At 42.2% G+C, this 23,290-nt stretch overlaps 1 protein-coding gene across 3 annotated transcripts in view; it reads right to left on the reverse strand.

Annotated features, from left to right (window-relative positions):
- Positions 1 to 23,290, reverse strand: part of tsnare1 (T-SNARE Domain Containing 1) — a 277,117-nt gene that overhangs the window by 61,638 nt on the left and 192,189 nt on the right. For all 3 annotated transcript variants that reach the window (XM_005948142.3, XM_005948140.3, XM_005948141.3), the window contains exon 10: positions 14,036 to 14,118. In XM_005948142.3, the coding sequence (XP_005948204.1) occupies positions 14,036 to 14,118 (83 nt within the window). The remainder of the gene's footprint in view (positions 1 to 14,035; positions 14,119 to 23,290) is intronic.

Raw genomic sequence — 23,290 nt, forward strand, 5'->3', positions numbered from 1 at the left:
GCACTCTATTTACCCTAATAGGGAATATTGTTGCATTCTCTAGTTCAACAGCCTTCAAGACTTGTCGTTATTTTGCATGTGTTGCAGCCCAGTCATTTGCTATCCCCGTATGAGAAATCCCACTTGTCTGTATGAAGGTCAGCAGTGCTGGTCAAGGTGAAGGAGGAGATATTAGTTTTAGAGGAGAGAAATAAGAATGGCTTATTCACCTTTCCAATATTTCTGTAGCCCCATGACACTTTCTACAACCATAAAACATTTCTAGAATGGCCCTTTGTTCCAGGGAGAATATAGAAAAAACACATCAGAACTATTAAAGCTGATAGCACTGCCATACAAATCAACAATCTGTCTTATCTCTGCCTCTCTCACATGGAAGACAAATTTCCAGTGTCTCTGGGAGAAAAACTACTTACCTTGTGTGACATGAGAAATATCCTCATAATACAACAATAATGCAATGCAGTGATAATGGCCATAATAGTATTCTCACTTTATCGCATCTGGTCGGGAAAATTGGAAGTCCATAAAATAAATAATGTTTACAGCGGAACTGCCTCACTTGTAATCGGCTTATATGTCATTTACATAAAACTCAGAGTCCCATGCAGTCACCCTGATTATGATATTTAAGAGGAGCAGCAAATAAAAACAGACTTCCTGGCCAATCCTGGCACCCTGGGAGGAGGCAGCCATTGTCAATAGTGAAACAAAAAGCCTGAAAAACATCAGCATATTTGGCCTTTTATTGATTGGCCATTTGTTTTTGTTTTTTAAAAAGACTGTTATTTTGTCTACCTATGGTAGACAAATGGTTGAGGCTTCTCTCTAACCTCAGCAACGCAAGAAAATGGGAAAGTTCAAACAGAACAGTTTGCTGGATACTGCAGATTTTACCACAGTATTAAAGTAGACAGCATTTATAATTCAATGAAACAATACATTATTGTTAAAAGTAACATTAAAGGTGTAACATATGGACCATCTAGATATTATATCTAGATTATATCTACTTGCTATTTGGCCATGCAAACCCCTGCATACATTGTTTTTGCTGATGTTATTGTAAACAAAGATAAGTCTGACCAGTTACTCCTCATCTCATCACTGGTTATGACACACCTGCTTCTGTGTCACTTTTATTATTCACAGTGGCAAGCAGTGGCCATTGCTTCTGCTACACTTTCCTGGGACAATATGTAATGGGAAGCCTTCTATGTATATTCAACCACTGATTTAACTGATATTGGTACAGGACTTAAACTAGCTTAATGGGGTTGAAGCTTTAGTTTTAGTTTCTCAAATTAGACATCCCTATGCAAACACTGCTCCTCTCACATTTTGCATGCACACTTTGTTTCCCTGTGTTTTGTTTTCTTGCCATCACGTGACTCAGTGGTGCTAAGCACACATATGTTCACAGCAGAGCATGATGGTAGAGTCCAATAGGAGTGTCCTGCAGAGAGATTTTACAGTTGTAAATGAAAACATTGCAAGCTTTGTGTGTGTGAAGGCTATTTGAAATACCACTAGTTTATTCAAACACATGAAAAATCATGAAAAAGATCTAAGCAGCGGAAGAAGCAAATAGGAGAGGAAGCCCTCAGACACACCCAAACCTCAGAAAGATGTCACCGGCAGAGTGCTTTCAAAGAGTCAAAGAATATCCATTTGGCTTCCACAGTGGTAAAAAAAAAGTGTTTTTGGACATGATAGGTGTTAATTTAGCAGACTGATTACCAATAGGGGCAGCACAGTGGCACGGTGGTTAGCACTGTTGCCACACAGCAAGAAGGTCCTGAGTTCAATTCCAACATCAGGCCGGGGTCTTTCTGTGTTTGCATGTTCTCCCCGTGTTTGTGTGGGTTCCGGGTACTCCGGCTTCTTCCCACCGTCCAAAGACATGCAGCTTGTGGGGATAGGTTAACTAGATAATCCAAATTGCCACTAGGTGTGAATGTGCGAATGAATGTGAGTCTGTCCCTGTGTGTTAGCCCTGCGACAGACTGGCGACCTGTCCAGGGTGTACCCCGCCTCTCGCCCTATGACAGCTGGGATAGGCTCCAGCGCCCCCCGCGACCCTAAAAAGGATAAGCGGGAGCAAATGGATGGATGATTACCAATAGGACTGTCACTGTGGGAGCATTTCTGTGGAATTTACATGTCCTCTCCACGTTTGCGTGCGTTCTTTCCAGGTACCCCAGTTCATCCCACAGTCCAAAGACTTGCATTTGATTAGGATAATCTGTGATTCTAAATTGGTGTGAATAGTTGTTGACCATCTGCTCTGACAGCAGCTGGGAGCGACTGGTGCGTGAGGACTGTGAACGCTTTGGCACTGGCAAGGCGCCCATGGCAGAACCCGCTGCTTGTTGAGAGCGATATGTGCTTTCACATCAAAAAGTCTGTCATTGAGTCTCCAATAACACCAGCAAAAGTCGCCAGATTTGTTGCTAGTTGCTTTTCAGAAAAAAAAGTTGCTCTGAAAACTCGCTAAATATAGCGACAAAGTCGGCAAGTTGGCAACACTGTGTACGACGTGACAGCAAGCAGTGAATGACAAAGGACTAAAATACACAGCAGAGTAATCGGGGAACGCGAGACAGGAGGCAAACAGCTGAGAAAAATTAAGCAGTACAAGACAAGGGAGGTAAAACTAGACACAATAACAAAGCGCACATGATGATCAAAGTAAAACAGGAAATATGACAAGTGTGCACGGACACAGACTCAGAGACACAACATTACAGACATGGCAACAGAGGGAACATAGAGAGGTGGGACCAGGACAGAGACAGAGGCACAGACACTGAGAAGCACAGAATCAAAACCTAAGAACTAAACTCTTAACAACAATTAAACCGAAACACCAGTTAATAACAACAACAATAAACCATAATACAGAATTATAACAAAACACAAGAAACTGACCAAGAACCATCCAGGAGGAATGGCTTGTTATTGGATGGCCAAGTCATATCCATACTTTGAATCCGGTGAAAGGTTGAGGTGGGATTTGAGAGGGAAAAAATATTGCATTGAAGAGCAAGCCAAACTCAGACTAGTCTCATCTAGAAGAACATATTTCTTTTATTTCTTATGTTTTTGTTGAATAATGCATGAAAAAGCTCATTTTCCTCCTGGAGTTTTTAAACATGTCAACATTAACTTTAGACACTGTTTAAAAGGGGACCAAATGTATGCTTACTTAGATTTATATCTTTATCTCCTCTATGGACTCATGCATACTGATCACAACTATTCACAGCAACGTAGCATATTGCTGCTCATTTTTCATAAATATTGTCATGTACTTGTACACTCTTTATTCTTTGCAACAACACACCAGAAGCATTATTCAAAATATTAACAGTTTTTGAATAAAGGGACTCCAAATTTCCTTGACAGGACTAATATTGGTTTCACAACCGTAGATCTGTTGAGAAAGAAATGTCAAGACAATCTCTATATGTGGATAAGTTGGGCAGTATGTGTGACAACGATTTCAGGTATAGATGCTGATCACACCTTTGTCTACGCTCAGCAATCAGTACCAAACAAAATATCATGTGAGATAGCACAGTTTTCAGACATACCATCGACCATGGAGGTGGGAAGCTGCTGGTAGATGCCGTGTTTTTCTCAATTATAAAAATAAAATTGGATCAAGCTATGTCTACATGTTAATAGACTTGTGTTAATGAAGGTTTTTTTTCCAGTTTTCACTGAGCATTCAAAGAATTTTACATTACAAACTTTGTTCACCACATTCACACACCTGGGGTGTGTGCAATCTGGGGTTCAGTATTTCCTGATCTAGTTGATTTGTGGGCCTAGACATGGTCATGTACTGGTCAGTGTTGGGGAGTGATGGGATACATGTACCGGCATTACGCATTTAAAACACAAAATATGAGTAACTGTATTCCGTAAAAGTTACCGTTTAAATAGGTGATAATTACAATACAGCTACTTTGTTGATATAAATGGATTACACTGCGATCTTTTTCTGTTTCATATTTTAGGCTATCCCCTCTTTAATTTTGGTAATTCCACGCATTCCAAGAAACCCAAACAAACACGCAATAAGAGGCTCTAATGTAAGCGTCCTGTTAATGTTGGTGGTGTCAGTTACGCAATGGACCTGGAGCCAGCACAACAGAGCCAGGAGTGCACAAGCAGGAATGCATTTCTTACTTGGAAATTCCACCACTTTACATTTAAAGAAGAAAGGGATGGGCGAAATCTGTCAGTGTTGTGCCAAAAACTGATCGTTTATATTTAAACTGCTATAAATAACTTGTTGGTCTATAATATGTGAAACATATGTCAAATGTATCCCTCATGAGTCATCTCGAGCAACAAACAACATTCTTGTAACAAGGTAGAAGCTGCAATCAATTTGTGGCAGTGAATTTTATGTATTCTTTATTTATGCAGTTAAAAAAAATTCTTGTTGACTTTAAGAATGTCTCTTTTAATAGTAATCTGGCCAAGAGGACAGCTACAATTGCAACAAATGCAAAAATAGTTCTGTAAACATATTTTAAGTGGACAAAAAGGAGCTGATTGTAACACAGTTACAAAGATACTTGAGAAACAGGTAATTTTTAAATTTTATATATAACCCCTTTGTAATACCTGTTCACCAAAGTCTATTTAGCAACATACGTAACGATATTACACACACACACACACACACAAAAACAACAACACACAGCTACACTGGAAATCAGTTTTTGGCAGACAATCACTTTTTGGCACAACACCAGCAACCAACCTGCTCTCAGCATTAAAAGACTCCAACATCTGGAAGTAAGTTCTTTAAAAAAAAAACTAACCTTAGCCTACTGCAACTAGCTTGTTTTAGTTGTGGTAGCTACCAGGGTTATGTGCCACATCAGTATCTTCGATGTACTATTGCTGTGTGATTTATGACTATTACTGAAGGCTACTCGCAACCGAGCTAACATTGTTAGCTGGTGTTAGCTGAGGTTAGTGCATAGAGAGCTAGACTTGATAGATAGAATTAACAACCTGCTAGCTGCAAATAATCATGTTCGGTTCAGCAATAGTAATAAATCACACAGCAATTGTACATTCATGTAGTTGTAAAAAGCATGACCAATATATTAAGTAATCCAAAGTATTCAGAGTATGTTACTCACGTAACTTAACAGAATACGTTACAAACTACATTTTGGGGCATGTATTCTGTAATCTGTAGTGGAATACATCTTAAAAGCAACCTTCCCAACACTGGTACTGGTTACTGGTAATTTCTTGCCTGTTGCCTTAGAGAAGCCAGTCTGAGTAGCTGCTTCAGCTGTCTTTGTTTAAACAGATAACAGTTACGATTTATAGTGACACAGCTCATTCGACTAAGCTGTTAGAGAATATAATAAAGCTAGTCTAAAGCTTTTCTTAACTTACAATGAAGCCTTCATCACTGCTATTGAGGGTTAACCTTAAGCAAGCAAGGTGAACTAATCTCACAGTGATGTGCAGTGTGTACAGTTATGCTGGATTCAATAGGGGGAAACCTTGCTTTATAAGGCTTTTCACATCATGAGTGTGTAGGAGTCAAACAGAGTCAAGCACCAGCAGTCTCTGTGCTGCTGCTGTCATTGAGAGTCACTCTACTGTGGCTTTCAACCCAGCTGACATTTGCTTCCTAGAGCTCTAGAAACCAAAGTCACAGTCGAGGTGGAAATGAGTTTCTGGAAGCAAGACAGAATTTCAATGTCATACTACATCTTGACGAGTAGACACACATGCAAAGGAAACAGTGTACAAACCTATAGTAACATACAAATAGTGATGTAAAGCATGTGTACGTCTCACAGGACAGCAATGCAACCTTTTCACACAAATTGGTAATCTATAACTCTTCTCTGTCTTCTAGTCTGTTGTCTGAAATGTTACTGCTAAGCAATCAATCGCTGCTGTCTGTGTTCTTTTCAGTTTGTCCTCATACTTTGTGGCTCAGACCTGATTTCTGCTCTAGTGCAGTGTTTTCCAAAGATCACATGTCAGTCAAACAGCATGACTGCCTCTGAGAGAGTCTTATTTTTTTTCTTAGGTTCTTTGAATGGGGATTTTCTATTAATCAAAGTTCTGTAGGCAGCAGTTTGTTGCCAGAGTATCTGTAAATATGAATTGTTCCTTTACTTTCAATTCTAAACTTGAAAAGAAAAGAAAGAAAATCCACCCCATGCCTGCATAGCATTTTGTCTGCCATAGAACAAGAGTGCAGAAGCTGCTTCACTGAGTCAGAGGAGGATGAGTCACAACAACCTCTATACATTTAATATAATCCATAATGTAGTGGTTAACACATTCAGCTACCATGTAAAAGGTCTCTGGTTTGTGACAGAGAGAGGCACCATTTCTGGGAGGATGGGTGTCAGAAATAAAAGTCAATTCAAATGCAAGAATCTGCCTGATCTAGTGACCGGAGGAAAGAATTTTTGAGCAAACTTCTCCCTTAGTTCTTACATGCTCACAAGTTACTAATTTAGCTTCCAAGATTCAAAATTCAGTTGACACATTGCCACACCCAACACACTGCAGTCACACACCAAGAGCCAAGAGCAATGAGAAGGGAAACGTCCGTATCAAATTTCAACAAAAGATACAACATTTAATTTTGACAGACAAATCCGACCAGTCAATCATCTTTGTGTACGCAGTCTCATTGCTGGGGTTTGCAGCCTCAGTGTTGATTGAATTGCCTCTCTTTGTGTAGAACCATAACCTTACATCAAGACTGCCATTAGACATTTTTTGTGTCTGTAAAAGGCGATGATGAACTTTGCTTATGCCAAAACCTTTAACCCGACCAAGTTGTGAGCAGTCTGGTGGATGATAAGTCATTTAAGCTATACTGTACTCCACATTCACTGGTTACGTTCCATATATTTTTAGATCCAATAAAAAATTTGTATTCACAAACATTTCCGAAATGCATCCATGTTTTATTTGCAGTTAGGCTTTCGCTCTCTTTTTTAAATGCTCAGCCCAGCTGTGGCTGATTGGGGGAGAGCCAGAGGAGTGTCACTGGCATCAACCTGGTTAACTTCAAACACTGTTATTTCCACTCCATATCCTTCAAAGTGACATAAAGAGTCCAGAGGGACTGAAAGGAAGAGTGAGTAAAAAGCCAGTTTTCCTGGCAGCATTGGCACATCCTTTCAGTCCAAGTGCAGTGATCGCTGATATTTGGAATGCTGTGATTCGTTTTTTCCTTACTTTACTTGTGAAAACCACTTTAGATGTGTATACATATAGATAGGTCCATTCATTTACCAAGCATCATCCCTTTGTATGTCTTCTTCTTCCCTCTTCTATTGGTCCTCCTATGATCACGATAGCCAGCATTGTATACTGTTCTCAGTTTAGCCAGAGGGAAACTGTGCATTGATTTTCTGAGAGTCAGAGAAAGTAGGTGCTCACTGGGAGATCAATTTTCAAATCTGAAGACAGATGGAGTTATAAGTCTTAACAATGACATCATCATTGGCGTGAACATCCCCTTTCCAGTCAATAATGGTTCAGTCATTGTGTGAGTCTTTCCACTTTTTAAACGGCTTTAGCTTTTGCTCACTGAATTGCAATAACACATGTTTTATTAGTAATTATAAACCTTCTTGAACAACCGTCAACAATCAGAGTTCATCGTGCTCCGCTGAACACAGATGAGGTGATAAAACATCACAGCAACTAGAGACACTTGCAGAGGGGAGAGTAATCTGCCTCTACATAATGGATATAGATTCAATTTATTTTCAATGTAAAGCGAGTTGACAAGGCGGGACACTAGAAGAAAATGACAACCGCTCTTAATTGACCATTGCTGGTGTTGTGCACTGGTGCATCAAGGAGTTCAGCAACAATCAGGCTTGGCTTTAAGTGCCCACTTGCATCTCCCACTTCTTCCTCTGTGTCCTGCTCAATCTTTTTATGATAACAATATTGGTGTTGGCATGCAAGCATCTGCAGTTTCTAACTTTTACTTAAAAAATTCAACATACTACCTTTTGAAATAGTGAGTGATGGTGAAGATCTAACACCCACTAACGGATAACTAGCTGCTGTACCTGACTCAGATCATGGTGCTATATATTAGTTTCATGCAGTTCCTGGTATTCTGATGTATGTACTTTTACAGGATCAGAAAAAAAGTCTGTCTCTATTTTTTTTTTGTTTAGCTGGTGACACAGTGGGGACCTATCTGAACCTATCATGGGAAAGGGTGTGGTGTAGTAAAATGTCTGTGATTTCAACAGTGGGCAGACCTCCTAACTCCTCACATATGAATTGTTTAACTGAAGCACAGAATCCAACAACAAAATGCACTCTGTTCACAACCATAAATGTATTTTCTTCTGTTGAAGTAGACATAGAGAACAATGGCCTTCATTTACTAATATGTACATGGACTCTTGCCCTGGGCAAAAAAGAAGAAAGTTTATGCACTATTAGAGCTGTGCACTCGTGTGCATGTTAGTAAATCAGAATCATTTGGATGCAACAGACTTGTCCAGTTTGCATATAATCTGCGTAGCATCTGCATGCTACCACAGTCTCATTTCTACTGCAGGGAAGTACTGCACTGTGATGACTGCTAGGTTGAGCAAACGGCCTAAAATTTGAGTTCAGCAGGGTGCTGCTCTCTGCTTGTACGTCATTTCTGTGATCACTCAATGACTTTATGTGAACAATATGTGCCCACTCCCTCTTATTCTTGTATTCTAAATGTTTTAATTAACTGCGCTCTCGCACTGCAGACTTACTTGTTGTTCCTAGAGTATTTAAAAGTAGAATGGGAGGCAGAGCCTTTAGTTTTCAGGCCTCTCTTCTGTGGAACCAGCTTCTAAACACTATCTCTACTTGAGATTAGGCTTCAAACTTTCCTTTTTGCTAAAGCATATAGTTAGGGCTGGACCAGGTGACCCTGAATCCTCTCTTAGTTTTGCTGCAATAGGTGTAGGCTGCTGAGGGATTCCCATGATGTATTGAGTGTTTCTTCTACAGTTACCTTTCCTACTCACTATGTGTTAACAGACCTCTCTGCACTTAATCATCACTTGTTATTAATCTGTGTCTCTCTTCCACAGCATATCTTTATCCTGTCTTCCTTCTGTCACCCCAATCAGTCATGGCACTTGCCCGCCCCTCCCTGAGCCTGGTCCTGCCAGAGATTTCTTCCTGTTAAAAGGGAGTTTTTCCTTCCCACTGTCACCACAGTGCTTGCTTTTATATGATTGTTGGGTTTTCTCTGTATATATGGTCTACCTTACAGTATAAAAATGTGTAAAATGCCCCCAGCCGACTGGTGTTGTGATTTGGGGCTATCTAAATAAAATTGAATTAAATTGAAATTGAATTACAAAAAGTTAAAGTCTACACCTTTACATTTAGTATATTTAGTTTTCTTTAATTTACATTTTTTATTCCCTCTATTGATCGTCAAGTCTCAATTCCTACTGCGAAATCTTGATAGTAAGGTCAAAATTTGAAATTAAACCACAGCATGGAATCATTTGACTAGAGCTATTCAACAATGTCAACACTTCAGACTGGTGTGAAATGGTGTGGACAGTATTTTCTTTCAAGATTTCTTTCATAACCCTTATTACCAAATGAGCATGATCTAAATAAATTAAATAGGAGATTAACATCTTTATTCACTTTTACTCACTTACAGTTATTTATTCACCTTTCAGTCACTTTAATTTTAAAACTGTGTATATACTGTATCTCACTCTCATTGCCTGTTTATGCCCTGTCCTTATCTTCAACGTCATGCTGCTCTGTTGTATGTTAATTGCCCCTTGGGGATAAATAAAGTCTTTCTGACTCTGATTCTGATTCTGAACACAGATGGCCACAGATCTGATGTTCCAGAGAACAAGTTGGAATGACCATGTCTACATGCCTCGTCTAAATGTCTTGACTATGTCTAAAATCTAAAACACACAAATTGCTGCCATGTGATTGGCTACTTAGATGTGTCAGAGACCTGGAGAACTTAAAGGTGAACATAAAATATTACATATAGTGAGGATAATTTTGACCATGGAACCATACTCTAGAAAGCTGTCATAGATTTAACACTGTCTGTGAAGCTGGATGCTGGATGGTTGCTACTAGTAGCCTTATATTGGTTTATGTTAACTAACTAGTGACAGAGCTGGTAGCTCAGTGGAAAAAAAAGGACACTAAAACTAAAATGCAGTGTAAGGGGGTCACTTTTGTACTGCCCCTGGTTGCAGAAATACATTTTATGTTAAGAAACCAAAGATATACTGTCCACGTTTACTCTCTGTTACTTAAGCAGTAAGTAGTTCTTTGCTGTTTGGCTAGCTACACTGACAGTGGAAAATCAACCTTTTGGTTTGTGGGGCCCTTTATAAATGGGGACTGTGTGGAGGAGAGTTGTTTGAGTCAGGCGCACTGTGGTTCACCCGACCGACAAGCTAGTTACCAGTCTGACATTGTCAGTTCCCTGTTTGTTTTTTCCTCACTGGTTTAGGTCTACAGGCTGAACGGCGCAATCAGCTTGAGAGCTACTTTTTAGCGTATTGTCTCGTGTGCATTACTTTCCCTGAACAGTCTCTCACTGTCGTTCTCTAAAACCTAAAAGAGAATTATGGATTTGATCAACTGGTCTCTGAATGCTATTGACACCCTTTTCTCAACGAGAAGTCTGGGCTCGGGAGAGCCCGAGTGCCCTGGAGGGACTTTCCCTGCCGGATACACGATGGACGGGTGGCAGACCTGGAGGATCTTGTGCCTGGCGGGACTGTCGATCGAGGACGCTGAAGATATCTACCTATTCGGAACCATGATAACAGGGTTCTTGCTGATCGGAGCTGGCTTGGCCCTGACTTATCGGAGAAATAAGAGAGCGGAACCAGCTGTTCAAACCCCCCCTAAGCTGACCGCTGGAATTGAAGCGATGGGACGAGGCGCGACCTCTCACACCGAACGCAGCATGGTTAACACCTTGGAGACGCTTACAGCTGCCGTGAAGACTCAAACTAACACCATTGAGCGTATGATGGGATACATCAGAGAGGGGCCTGCTCAAAATTACACCCTTGAGCGAAAGTTGGATCACATCGCAGAACGGATCACTGCAGCTGTGGGGTCTCAGAATCAAAAGAATGACAACACCACGGACCAGAAGTTTGATACCATCATGGGGAGGCTCGCGGCTCTCCAATGGGAGATCGAGAGACCAGTGTCAGAGTGCTAAATTCGAGCTGCTCGCATAAAGGAGAAATCAACAATATTCAACATATAGACAGCTGCTCAGGCCCAAGGCTGGAGCCGACCAAAACAACTCCCTGATAACGACTGTGTGATGACTATTCTTCCCATCCCATGCAAGGCCACCTTGGTTGGCTGGCAGACTGTTTACTTAGCCTGATAGGGCGAAGGACACTGTCTCAGCTGGACTCTGGACACGCACACACATACACTTATACTGATAAGCACGCACTCATCCCCCTCCCTTTCCAAACGCCTTCGATGCTTGTTTCCTGTGGGGGAAGACGGCGGGTCTGCGTGCCGCGCTGAAATGGTAGCGCTGTGTAGGACGACTGCTGTGTTCCTTCGGATTACCCCCCCCCCATCCAACCCCTGTGGCTTGTCACGTGCTCTAATGTTGTGATGTAGACATTAATGTGCTCTCTTTGCAGAGGAGTTTTTTTTTGTTTCCTGTTCTCATGCTGTCCTCCCATAGGTGACTAGCGTGAGAAGAGGTCTCTTTTTTTCCTCTTGTACTTTTCCCATTGTTGTGTACTTTTTCAGTGTTTTCTCTGTAATGCTGCCAATCTCCGACTGTATTCCCATGTGATGTCTTTGTTGCGTGTGTAAGTCTTTGTTGCGTGTGTAAATCTATTCCTCTGTGGGGCAACCCTACATATGGCCAATAAAGCATTCATTCAATTCTCTTTTCCCATGCACAAACCATGGAAACCTCATGTCCTTGTTTTTCACTGAGTAGAACTTCATACTTGAGGAAATACCAAAATGTAAGTGCGGGGTTGGTGTAGCTCAGGAGGTAGAGCAGGTCAGTTGCTGGTTGGGACGGTTGGTGGTTCAATTCCTGGCTTCCACAATCTGCATGATAAATATCCTTGGGCATAATACTAACCCTAAGTTGCTTTCTGGTGCATCCATTGGAGTGTGAAAGTTAGAAAGCACTTGTGATTGTCAGGATACATGTAGTATTTCATGTCCATTTTAAAGTGGATTGATCCACTTTTGCAGCCAGCCTCAAGTGGCCATTCAAGGAACTGGTGTTTAGTTTGAATTTTCACCTTCAGAGATTAGTGCTTGGTTGAAGCATAAGAATACAGAAGTAAATTTTGTGAGATGACATTTGGAAAGGGTCTGTCAAAGACAAATGCACTGAAAGCTGGTGAAGACTAAAAGCAGACAAACCATCAGATGAAGTGGAAGCACAGACAGACTGTGTGTGTGCACTGTTAGTGTGTCACTTGGTAGGTTAACAGCGACAGCAGTAAATAAAAGTGAAATCAGTGAAGTCAGTAAAATCTTGCAATGAGCAGATAATGCATACAGTACAAACTGTTACACATATACAGACACTGGATGTGTTTCAACCACATACAGAGATTGCACCATTGACAGTGCACGAATGATGCAAGACTATAGATATTTATGCATTTGATGAAAATGCTGCTGTCATTAACAGTACTTTGATATATGACTTCTCGGTGACAGCTCTGTTTGCCAGTGTTCTCCACAGATGAGAGTTGCCATGGGACAGCGATGAGAGCGTCTGCTTGTCTGTCTCTCTCTCTGTCTTCTTCCTTTATTGTTTTGCTTCCTTTTAGCTGCTCTGCCTCTGCTAAGACAGAGGCTGTCAGGATTGGCTGAGAGCTAAATTGCTCAGCGCGAGCTCGGTCACAGCTCAGCTCTCCTTGAGATAATGAAATGACAATTAATGAGAAAGCTGTTGCCATTCGCTCATTTGTTCACTTGCAAGTCGAACGGCAGTATGTAGAGACAGACAGAAAGCACTGCAGTCGTGGCAGGCATTGGAAAGTGCCCAGCGGTTGTTTTCATATTAAAGCTGCTGTTAAAAATTCATGTGACTATCACAAAACGAAAGTTTAGCCCAGTGGTCAAACCATGATTCAAAGGAAATATCATTTCAATACCAGACTGAAAACAATTTCCAGATAGATTTCTACCTAAATCTAAATGTCAACAATCAGAATACATGTGCTTGTCTGTCGAATTATGTGGGTAGAGACTTTGGATGCACCTCTAGAGAGATATGTCGCACGTGTGGAAAAGGTATATCCTTTATTAACCCAGAGACACTTCAGTCGATACATTATTTACCATAGCCTGGGCCCTACACAGCAAAGAGCCAAACAGAGCTCTGGCCTACTGAGATAGTCCCTGACAAAATGGCAGAATACACACATATTTCCTCAAAAAGAAAGAGTGAAAGCAGGCCCTTGGGCATCTCATAAAACCTCTCTCCAATATGTGCTGTGAAGTCAAAATTGTAGCCCAAAAACCACAGAGAGTAAAAAAAATAAATTCTATTTAATTTCTGTCTGCTGTTGTTGTCCGTTAATGCATTTTCCTCCCAAAGTCAATACACTTGTAGAATAAAACATAAAATTATCTTAGTAGAAGTAACATGCTCACAGAATAGGAATTGCATACTGTATATGGATTTGTGTTTTTAAAAGACTCCAGGCAGGCATTTTATGTTTCTGCCTGTAAATACAATTATTTTAACTGAAGGCAAAAGCTAGTAAAGTATGACATGAAATTGCATCATTTCTGTTATTATGCTAGTGGGGGATGTGATAAAGCTGTGTAATCTAGTTAGCAAAGTCCCTGTTTGCATGGCTGATCAAGCTAAGCTTCGTGTGAGTGCATTATAATAAAAGGCTCAGTCAAGTACACAAAATGAAAATGGAACAAAATGACTCCAAGGTGTGGAGCACACTGCAGCATGGGACGATTCAGTGCTTACCTGGTATTGGTTGGCCTTGGCGAGTTCTTGATTGGCTGACTCCACATTAGAAGAAGCTGTCTGGATGTAATCTTCAATACTATCTGAGGAAACAAAGAACAGATTGGATTCTTTTTAATATAACAACATACAACAATACTCATTCATTCACTGACTTGCTCACTACTGGTTTGTAGAGCCTCACAAGTACTACAGTTGCAGGAATTTTACCTCATCAGAAATCACTGCACATCTATAACATTGTACATATTGAACAAAAATGATACACAATATCTGTAATAGTAGTATAGAAGTAAAAACACCCCTGTCAAAACAATGCACTACATACTGTATTTGCCATACATCATGCCTCAGAAACCAGTGTTGCAAATATATACTTTAAAGGCCTTCAAAATATGAAGCAATCTTTCTGCCATCATCATGCTGAAGATTTGATTGCCAGCAATCTTAGTTGCCCATCTCAGCGTTGTGGACGTGTACAGGTCTTGTAGGGAATTGCAGCCAATCATCTTCTCATTGAAATGGATGACACACTGCAGTCTGGCTTTGTCCTTGGCAGTGGCAGCAGCGAACTAGATGGTGATGGAGGAGGTGAGGAAAGACTCAATGATGGAGGAGCTAAAATTGTACCATCACGGACTTAGACAGGTTATATTTCTTCAGCTGGTGCAGGAAGTGGCTTCTTGTTGAAGTAGCTGATCTTTAGGTCCCGCTTTAGGTGCTGGGAGATTGTTCCCAGGAAGTGGAAGGACTTGATTGTCTCCACTGGACAGGCATGCTGGAATATGGGAACTGGTGGAGCTGGAAGTCCAGTATCATCTCTACTGTTTTGATAGCATTGAGCTCCATGTTGCTCCAGACTCAACCCCACCTGAGGTGAGCCCTGAGAGCGTGGTGTCAACCGCAAACTTCGGGAGTTTAATGGAGTGGTGATTGGAGGTGCAGCTGTTAGTGTATAGAGATATGCAGAGGATAAAGTACAAAGCCCTGAGGGGAAGCAGTGCTGATCCACTGAAAGTCTAAATCATACCAGTCTCACATGCTTCCTTGAATTGAACTGGGAGATCGTATCCTGCAGCCCAGCTGGGAGGATGGTATTAAAAGCATAACTAAAGTCCATAAAAGGCAACCTCAAGTTCAGTGCCATAATAACTGCATCATCCACTGACCTGTTGGGTCTGTATTCAAGGACCAAGATGGGGACGATGAAGTATGTGAGATGGGACAATACAAGCTTAGATGTCAACCAGGACTTGTAATTACTAGAACTCACCCTGGCGTGTGATGCATTATACTTTAACTTAGTGCTCCATGTTTACATATAATGGTGGAGTGCTAAGTTAAGACTAGATTAAACTCCGTTGTGCGTAGCTGGAGACCCGAGTAGCCATTCCTGTTATACTTCTTTAAAGTCTGCCTGGGCATAAACATGCTTGGTGGATTGTTATGTAAACTCTCTGTGGACTAGTTCACATGGCCATAAGAAACAGGAAGACACACTGATGCACTCTCACGCTTACTGTCTGATGATGAAATTTATCTCCTTGGGACCCAAGCAGACCGTAGTGAACATAGTCACTTTGGCTTCAAAAGGTCAACATGGCAGCAGCCAAAGCTCCAATGTTCAGAGATGGGTGACATCTCTATTGTTCATCATTTGTATAGTTTAGAGGTAAAGCCTACTCTTTGTTTTTTTTTTTAGCAAACTGTGTGAGATTCTTTTCGATTTAAACATTTCATGTGAATATCACGATGGCTGAAGCCTGTTAATATGCAGCTGCTATCAACCTCCATGTGCTAAGCAGGACTTGAAACAATTACTCGTGCTGAAGTTAGCAGGTAGTCAGTATACCCTGCAGAAGCTGCTTTCTTAGACTACAGCATCAATTAATGTTGAATGGGAAGACATGTTACAGTAATCTGTCAAAATAAAGTTCACAAAGTCAGCAGTTCGTAAGCTTTTGACGTTGGCCTCGAGGTGTGGCCTCATTTAACCTCCTATAATCTCATATAACTTGCCTAAGTAGCCTAATACTACTGTTGTACCTTTCTGTGTGTGGAGACAGAAATATTGAGAAAGTCAAGATGGTGCAAAGGACAGAAGCAGGAAAAAAGACAGAAACAAGACCAGGACACAGTTCATAGGTAGCTGAGGCCTTATGTACTCCTGTTTTTAACCACTGCAACCTTACACTGCTTATCTAACTGAAAAATTATCAAAATAAATGTTTCAAATCTTGTGGTGATTCAGATTTATTCATAAGTAACACATTAATGATGCTCTTCTTGGCCTTTCATTGCAAGATTTTTAAGTAAATTTGTGATTTTGCCCATCCGCATCCGACCCCCCTTCTGATTTACAGTATTAAATCTTTCTATTAAGAATCCAACTTTAAAAGAAAGTTCATTTTCTGTTATTTTAACTATGATTAATTCTCGTACAGAACATTAACAGAGGCTTCAAGGTATTACCACTGAAAGGAATTGTGGTCATAGCACTTGAAATATGTGCCCTGAAATTAACAAAAAAAGAATATGAGCAAATATAGCAAATATATAATATTAACAAAGATTTAGTAGTTACTTCCCTTTGTCATCACTGGCATACGCAGATGATGTTACATTTAAAAAAAAAATCATCCAAATAAATGACAGAAAGAACACTAAATACAACCTTGCTGATTCGTCTGTAATAACACTTTGCACCGGAGTAATAGTCTATATTTGATCCATGAATATACATTTACATTTATAAACATAAGAAAAGAAAGTTAGAATTTTAATGCTTCTGCGTAATATGAAAAGACCAATGGCTGGAATACTTTGCCACCTGTGGGAGCAGTGTTAAAGAAGTGACTCTTCATTGTTAGTCTTGACACATAATCAAGCGGTACCAGGAGCTACTGGTCTAACAGTTAACACTGCGACAGCAGCAAGACCTCCTCTTTTAAACTTGTCAATACACGGACATTAATGGGATGAGACCGATGCGTTTAATGAAGTGGGTGGTTCAAAATCTTTGGTATCACCACATAGTTACCCACATATATTTACAGCTGGCCGATAACAGTGAGAGTACTATTGATTGTTTTGGTGTAGTGAGAGTAAAAAGGTTGCAGCCAGCTCAAAGATGTGTCTTATGTTTAAGGCTTCAGTGGCCCCTGATAATTACTGCACCAGTTGAGCTTGTAGAGAATTAACTTTTGAACTTAACAAGAGGAGGTGGTTGGGTGAATGAATTGTGCTGATTGACTAAAAGCATTTACTCTGTAATGGTGAGTTAAAGAAGATGGGGAATACATGCTTAGATTCACCAGCTCAAGAAGTAAGCCTGATTAATGGACTCATTAATTAATTCTGTTTTTTTTCTGCCCTTCTGCTCAGAGGATGTTCTTTGCCATAATTAGGAAATATTTGGCTTTAAAGAGGTAACTTAAACTAAACCCAGTAGTTAAAGATAATAAGTAAGATTTTGTGGGTACCAGAGTTTAAATGTGTTTAAATAGGTTTTCAGGCGATCCACCATTTCACCAAAAGGTTATAGAAGGCAACTGCCTTGAAGACAAGGGACCACTGATGATCACTGTATGTCTATAGGCAATTTTAATCATTAAAAAAAAATTAAGAAGCACTCTCATTCCAGGACATAATGCAATGGCACAAAGCAGTTTGTGACATCCTCCTGAGAACTGAAGAAAAAAATATTTTGATTGAACATTTTTTGTGATTTCCTTTCTTTGGAGCTAAAAGAGGCCACCCAAACACATGAGATATCAATGGAAAGCCCAGGATGTCCTCTATTCAGTACATCAGGACTTAGTAGGGTATCTCAAATAACAAACAGTGTCTATTACAGAGGATATAGGCTGGTTCTCAGGAAGAGGATATAGTCATTCATGTTGGTTTGTTTTTATCCAGTTTGGTTCTTTTTGAGTAATTAGTATGTTATTGTACTGTATCTAATGTTATCACTACAGTTTGAGTTTAGTTCTGTTTATCTGACCTCCTTTTAGAGCCTAAAACTATCATTTGACTTTTTATTCGTATATTTCTTTGCATTTTTCGGGGTAAAATGAACCTCACTTTTCCAAAAACTACTGTCCTTATTCCTGCTCAGCTCAGCTTGTCACATATGCTCACAAAGGGAAGACTCTTTTAGTATATTTGAGAGAGTTCCAGAACCTTTCCACTGGACAAACTGCAGGAATAGCTGGGGCTCTGGATGGTTGTGTTATCTTCACTCTAATGGACCATTTTGTTCTTTTTCTTTTATTTATAGCAATGGTGGTTCATGGAGCGTCTCAACAGTTCCTGGATGTTAGCAACATACACTAGCTGAGTCACAGAGATATAGCACAATAAAGTTTGAGACGCACTTGTAAAGGCTAAAATGTTGTTTCTTAAAAACAAGACTGTATATTATCCAAAACACACGAATCAAATTACCTTGTGTATTAAAACATGTTAGCAGGTTATCCAGCAATTGGGCAGATTAGGCAAACAAACACAATGTGCATTATGATCAAACAAAAAAAGTTCTTCAGAACAGAACTTCTTGCTGGCTAAATATAACTTTATGACATGTAGTTGTCTAATCTGTTTAATTATGAGTATGAGCTATTATGATAAAAAAGATACTTGCATAACAATCAGGGGAACAACTATCTATTTTGTAATATGGCTATAGATAAAGAGTTGGAGCATATTTGAGAAGACTCATAAATATAGCTTCTACCCATATAGCCAGGGGGTCTGGCCCGGATCTGGTATCAAGCTGGCACTGCTTGCTGACTTCTGGCATGATAAGACGTATGTCATCCGGATATGGGCCAGGCCTGGCATAGATGGCACGGTCTATGTGATGGCATACCATATCTGGCTCGATTGTGGTTTGGGTTATGTGGCCCAGGCCCATAGAAAACAGGTCTTCCCTGGATCAGGCATCAACCTGGCACCTCTGACTGGTGTCATGGCAGGGTGTATGTCAACCAGATGTGGGCCAGGTCTGGCAATGATGGCACTATTTATGTTTCTATTTTCCTATTTTAGTTAGAAGACCCAAATGCCATGTTGTAATACTATACTGCTATGGTAACCAAATGCAGGTTTGACAGGTTTGACAGGTTTGTACACTTTATCCAAACCTAGTGACGGTTTACTCATCTTTGCCAGTGGGTGGCTGTAGCTCAGGAGGAAGAGCGGGTCACCTACTGATCGGAAGGTTAGTGTGTGATTGGGTGAATGTGGCATGTTGTATAGAGCACTTCGAGTAATCCTGGAAACTAACAAAGCGCTATATAAGAGTCAGCCCATTCATTGCCTGAACAGTGTTTCTGTCACGGTCTGCAGAGACAGGCCGTGCGGTGGTGTGTGTAATGGACCCAGGTGCGTACACACGAGAGTAGACTGGAGTAAACTTAACTGAAAGCGAGCCTTTATTATGGCTGAAGACAAAGTGTACAAACAAAGCAGGGATAGCGTGACTAGACTATAACTAAACTGGGAAAACTAATACTGTGACAAACTAAGAAAACTCAGAGACTATGATGATCACTGCAAAGACTGACCGTGAAAACATGGAGGTGAGAACACAGACGACGCGACACAGACTACATGAAACACAGAGACTAAATACACATGAGGGATGATCAGGGGAAGTGGCCACACATGGGAGCACAGCTGACACACATGAACCTAGCGACAGGACAGGAGAAGTGAAACTGAATACGCTGACAATGAATACAGACTTTCAAAGTAAAACGGGAAACATGGAGATTAGACATGACAAGAACTAAATATAACCACGCAGACATGACGCATGAACCAGGGAGACTTAGTACAGGGGGAGATGACATAAACAACTAAGGAACAAAACTAAACTGCAATCTAGAAATTAACTAGGTGAACTAAGCTAGGTGCAAATGAATACAAAAGATACATGAAATTCAAATACTGGGTCGCTTGACCCAGGACCATGACAGTTTCACCACATTACTTTTGCACTGTTTTGCATGTTCCGGCACATGTTGTCATTATATGGCTTGATTAAGGTACACATTAGGCTGACATCTGGGGCCAGAGCTGAAACTGTTCTGGGCCAGCACAGGGCCAGCAGTGTGTCTACAACTGGCCCGTGGCTGCACACAACTTACTTCCACACATGGGCCAGCACAGGACCACCACTGGCAAACCAGATCTGGGCCACCAAAGGGCCGTCATTCTTTGCGGTATGTGGGCCATGTCTAAGCACATTGTGCGGACCAGATCGGGGCCATACCAATTTTGCTATGTGGGTAGGCTCTGCGTTCCTGTTGACCATTACTGTTTGTATTCTTTTGCAGCTCAACTGCTGGGAAAAGCAGAGAAGATGGAAGACTCAAATGAGACTGAATACATAGGATAAGTTTAAAATATGCCACCAGTGGTGAAAATATATATAAATATATAAAGAAATTATATATAATATCTAATTATACATAACACCAATATATCTAAGAAGACAGATAAGGATATATCCATCCATCCATCCATCCATCCATCTTCTTGTCTGTGAAGGTTCTCAGTCATCCAAGTCATCATTGTCTAAGGAGCTTGGAAAGAAAAGCGTCTGGACTTCTTTAAGTTCTTTAAGTTTTGAGATCCCTTCCCAGACGCCTTAATGCACACTCACACCCTGGGCCATCTGACCTCTGGCAATCACATGATAGGGTGGGGCCAGGTTTCACAATGAGCTCACCCAAAACCCTGGCTGATTGTGACCCACACCCATTTTCACACCTTGGCTCATGTGATTAGGTAGAGGATCATCAGGGGGTCCTTTTGTCCTCTATTTGGGGGATACTCCCACTGGGTTTAAATCTGGGACTCTCCACCATTTGATCCTTAGAACTAAAGAAGCTTCTCTTATGAGAGGTGAAATGTCTTCAAGCAACTTAAAGAAGTCCAGACTCTTTTCTTTCCAAGCTCCTTAGACCATCCATCTTCTTCTGCTTTACCTTTATTCTTTATTCTTCCGCCGGGTCGCAGGGGCAGCAGCCTAAGCAGAGAAGCCCAGACCTCCCACCTCCTTTATCCGGAGGAACACCAATGCATTCCCAGGCAAGCCGAGAGATATCATCTCTCCAGCGTGTCCTGAGTCTGCCCCCAAAACCTTACCCAGGAGGCGCCCAGGAGACATCCTTGTCAGATGCCTGAACCCCCTGACCTGGCTCCTTTCGATGTGGAGGAGCGGCGGCTCTACTCTGAGCCCCTCCCGGATGGCTGCACTTCTCACCCTATCTCTAAGGAAGAGGCCAGCCACCCTTCTGAAGAAGCTCATTTCTGCCGCTTGTATCCGCGATCTCGTTCTTTCGGTCACTACCCACAGCTCGTGGCCATAGGTGAGGGTAGGGACGTAGATCGACCGGTAAATTGAGAGCTTCGCTTTTACACTCAGCTCCCTCTTCACCACGACGGACCGGTGCAGCGTCCGCATTACTGCAGCTGCAGCCCCAATCCGTCTGTCGATCTCCGGCTCCCTTCTCCCATCACTCGCGAACAAGATCCCGAGATACTTGAACTCCTCCACTTGGGGCAGGAACTCATCCCCGACCCGGAGTGGGCACTCCACCCTTTTCCGGCTGAGAACCATGGCCTCAGATTTGGAGGTGCTGATCCTCATTCCCGCTGCTTCACACTCGGCTGCGAACCGTTCCAGTGCGAGCTGGAGGCCCTCACCCGATGAAGCCAACAGAACCACATCATCCGCAAAAATCAGAGATGAGATTCTGAGGCCACCAAAGTGAAAGCCCTCCGCCACTTGGCTGCGCCTAGAAATCCTGTCCATAAAAATTATGAACAGAACCGGTGACAAAGGGCAGCCCTGGCGGAGCCCATCACCCACCGGGAACGAGTCCGACTTATTGCCGGCAATGCGAACCAAGCTCTTGCAACGGTTGTATAGGGATCGAATGGCCCGTAGCAATGGGCCAGACACCCCATACTCCCGTAGCACCTCCCACAGGACACCCTGAGGGACACGGTTGAATGCCTTTTCCAAGTCCACAAAACACATGTAGACTGGTTGGGTAAACTCCCGTGTGCCCTCAAGTCGAAGTCAGCAGTGCTCCGCCAGCACTATACACAGTGCAGGTAGAGCACCACTTTCCCCTCCTGAGATGAGTGATGGTTTGCCAGAATCTCTTCATGGCAGTCCGAAAGTCTTTTTCCATAGCCTCTCCGAACTCCTCCCACACCCAAGTTTTTGCTTCAGCCACTGCCCCAGCCGCATTTCGCTTGAACTGTCGGTACCTTTCAGCTGCCTCCAAAGCCCACAGGCTAACCAAGCCCGATAGAACTCCTCCTCAACCTGGTGGCCCCCTTCACCTCTGGTGTCCACCATTTGGTTCGGGGGTTACCACCACGACAGGCACCAACCACCTTGCGGCCGCAGCTCAATGCAGCAGCTTCAGCAATGGAGATGCTGAACATGGTCCATTCGGACTCAATGTCCCCAGCCTCCCTCAGAATGCTTTTGAAGCTCTGCCGGAGGTGTGTGTTGAAGATCTCACGGACTAAGGCCTCTGCTAGGCATTCACAGCACACCCTCACTATGCATTTAGGTGCACCAGGTCTGTCCAGCGTCCTCCCCCGCCGCCTGATCCAACTCACCACCAGGTGGTGATCAGTTGACAGCTCAGCCCCTCTCTTTACGCGAGTGTCCAGAACATATGGTCGCAGGTCTGGTGATACGATTACAAAATCGATCATCTCTTATGTTTGAGGTGGTCGTTATGGCCAAACTGTGAGTTACACAGAAGTCCAATAACAAAACACTGCTCGGGTTCAGATCAGGGAGGCCGTTCCTCCCAATCACGCCCCTCCAGGTCTCGCTGTCATTACCCAAGTTAGCATTGAAGTCTCCCAGTAGGACAACATAGTCTCCAGGTGGAGCACCCTCCAGCACTCCACCCAGGGACTCTAAGAAGGCTGGGTACTCTGAACTGCTACTCGGCACATAAGCGCAGATGACAGTCAGGACCCGTTCCCCGACCCTAAGGTGCAGGGAACAAACCCTCTCATCCACCGGGAAGAACCCCAACGTACAGGCACCAAGCCGAGGGGATATTAGAATACCCACCCCATACCGCCGCCTCTCATCAGGGGCAACTCCAGACTGAGACAGAGTCCAGCCCTTCTCCAGGGGACTGGTTCCAGAGCCCGAGCCATGCGTAGAGGTGAGCCCGACCATATCTAGCCGGTACCTCTCAACCTCAC

Source organism: Haplochromis burtoni, unplaced genomic scaffold (genome assembly GCF_018398535.1).
Source record: "Haplochromis burtoni strain Fernald_Lab_line unplaced genomic scaffold, NCSU_Asbu1 Contig_574, whole genome shotgun sequence".
Lineage (NCBI taxonomy): Eukaryota > Metazoa > Chordata > Actinopteri > Cichliformes > Cichlidae > Haplochromis > Haplochromis burtoni.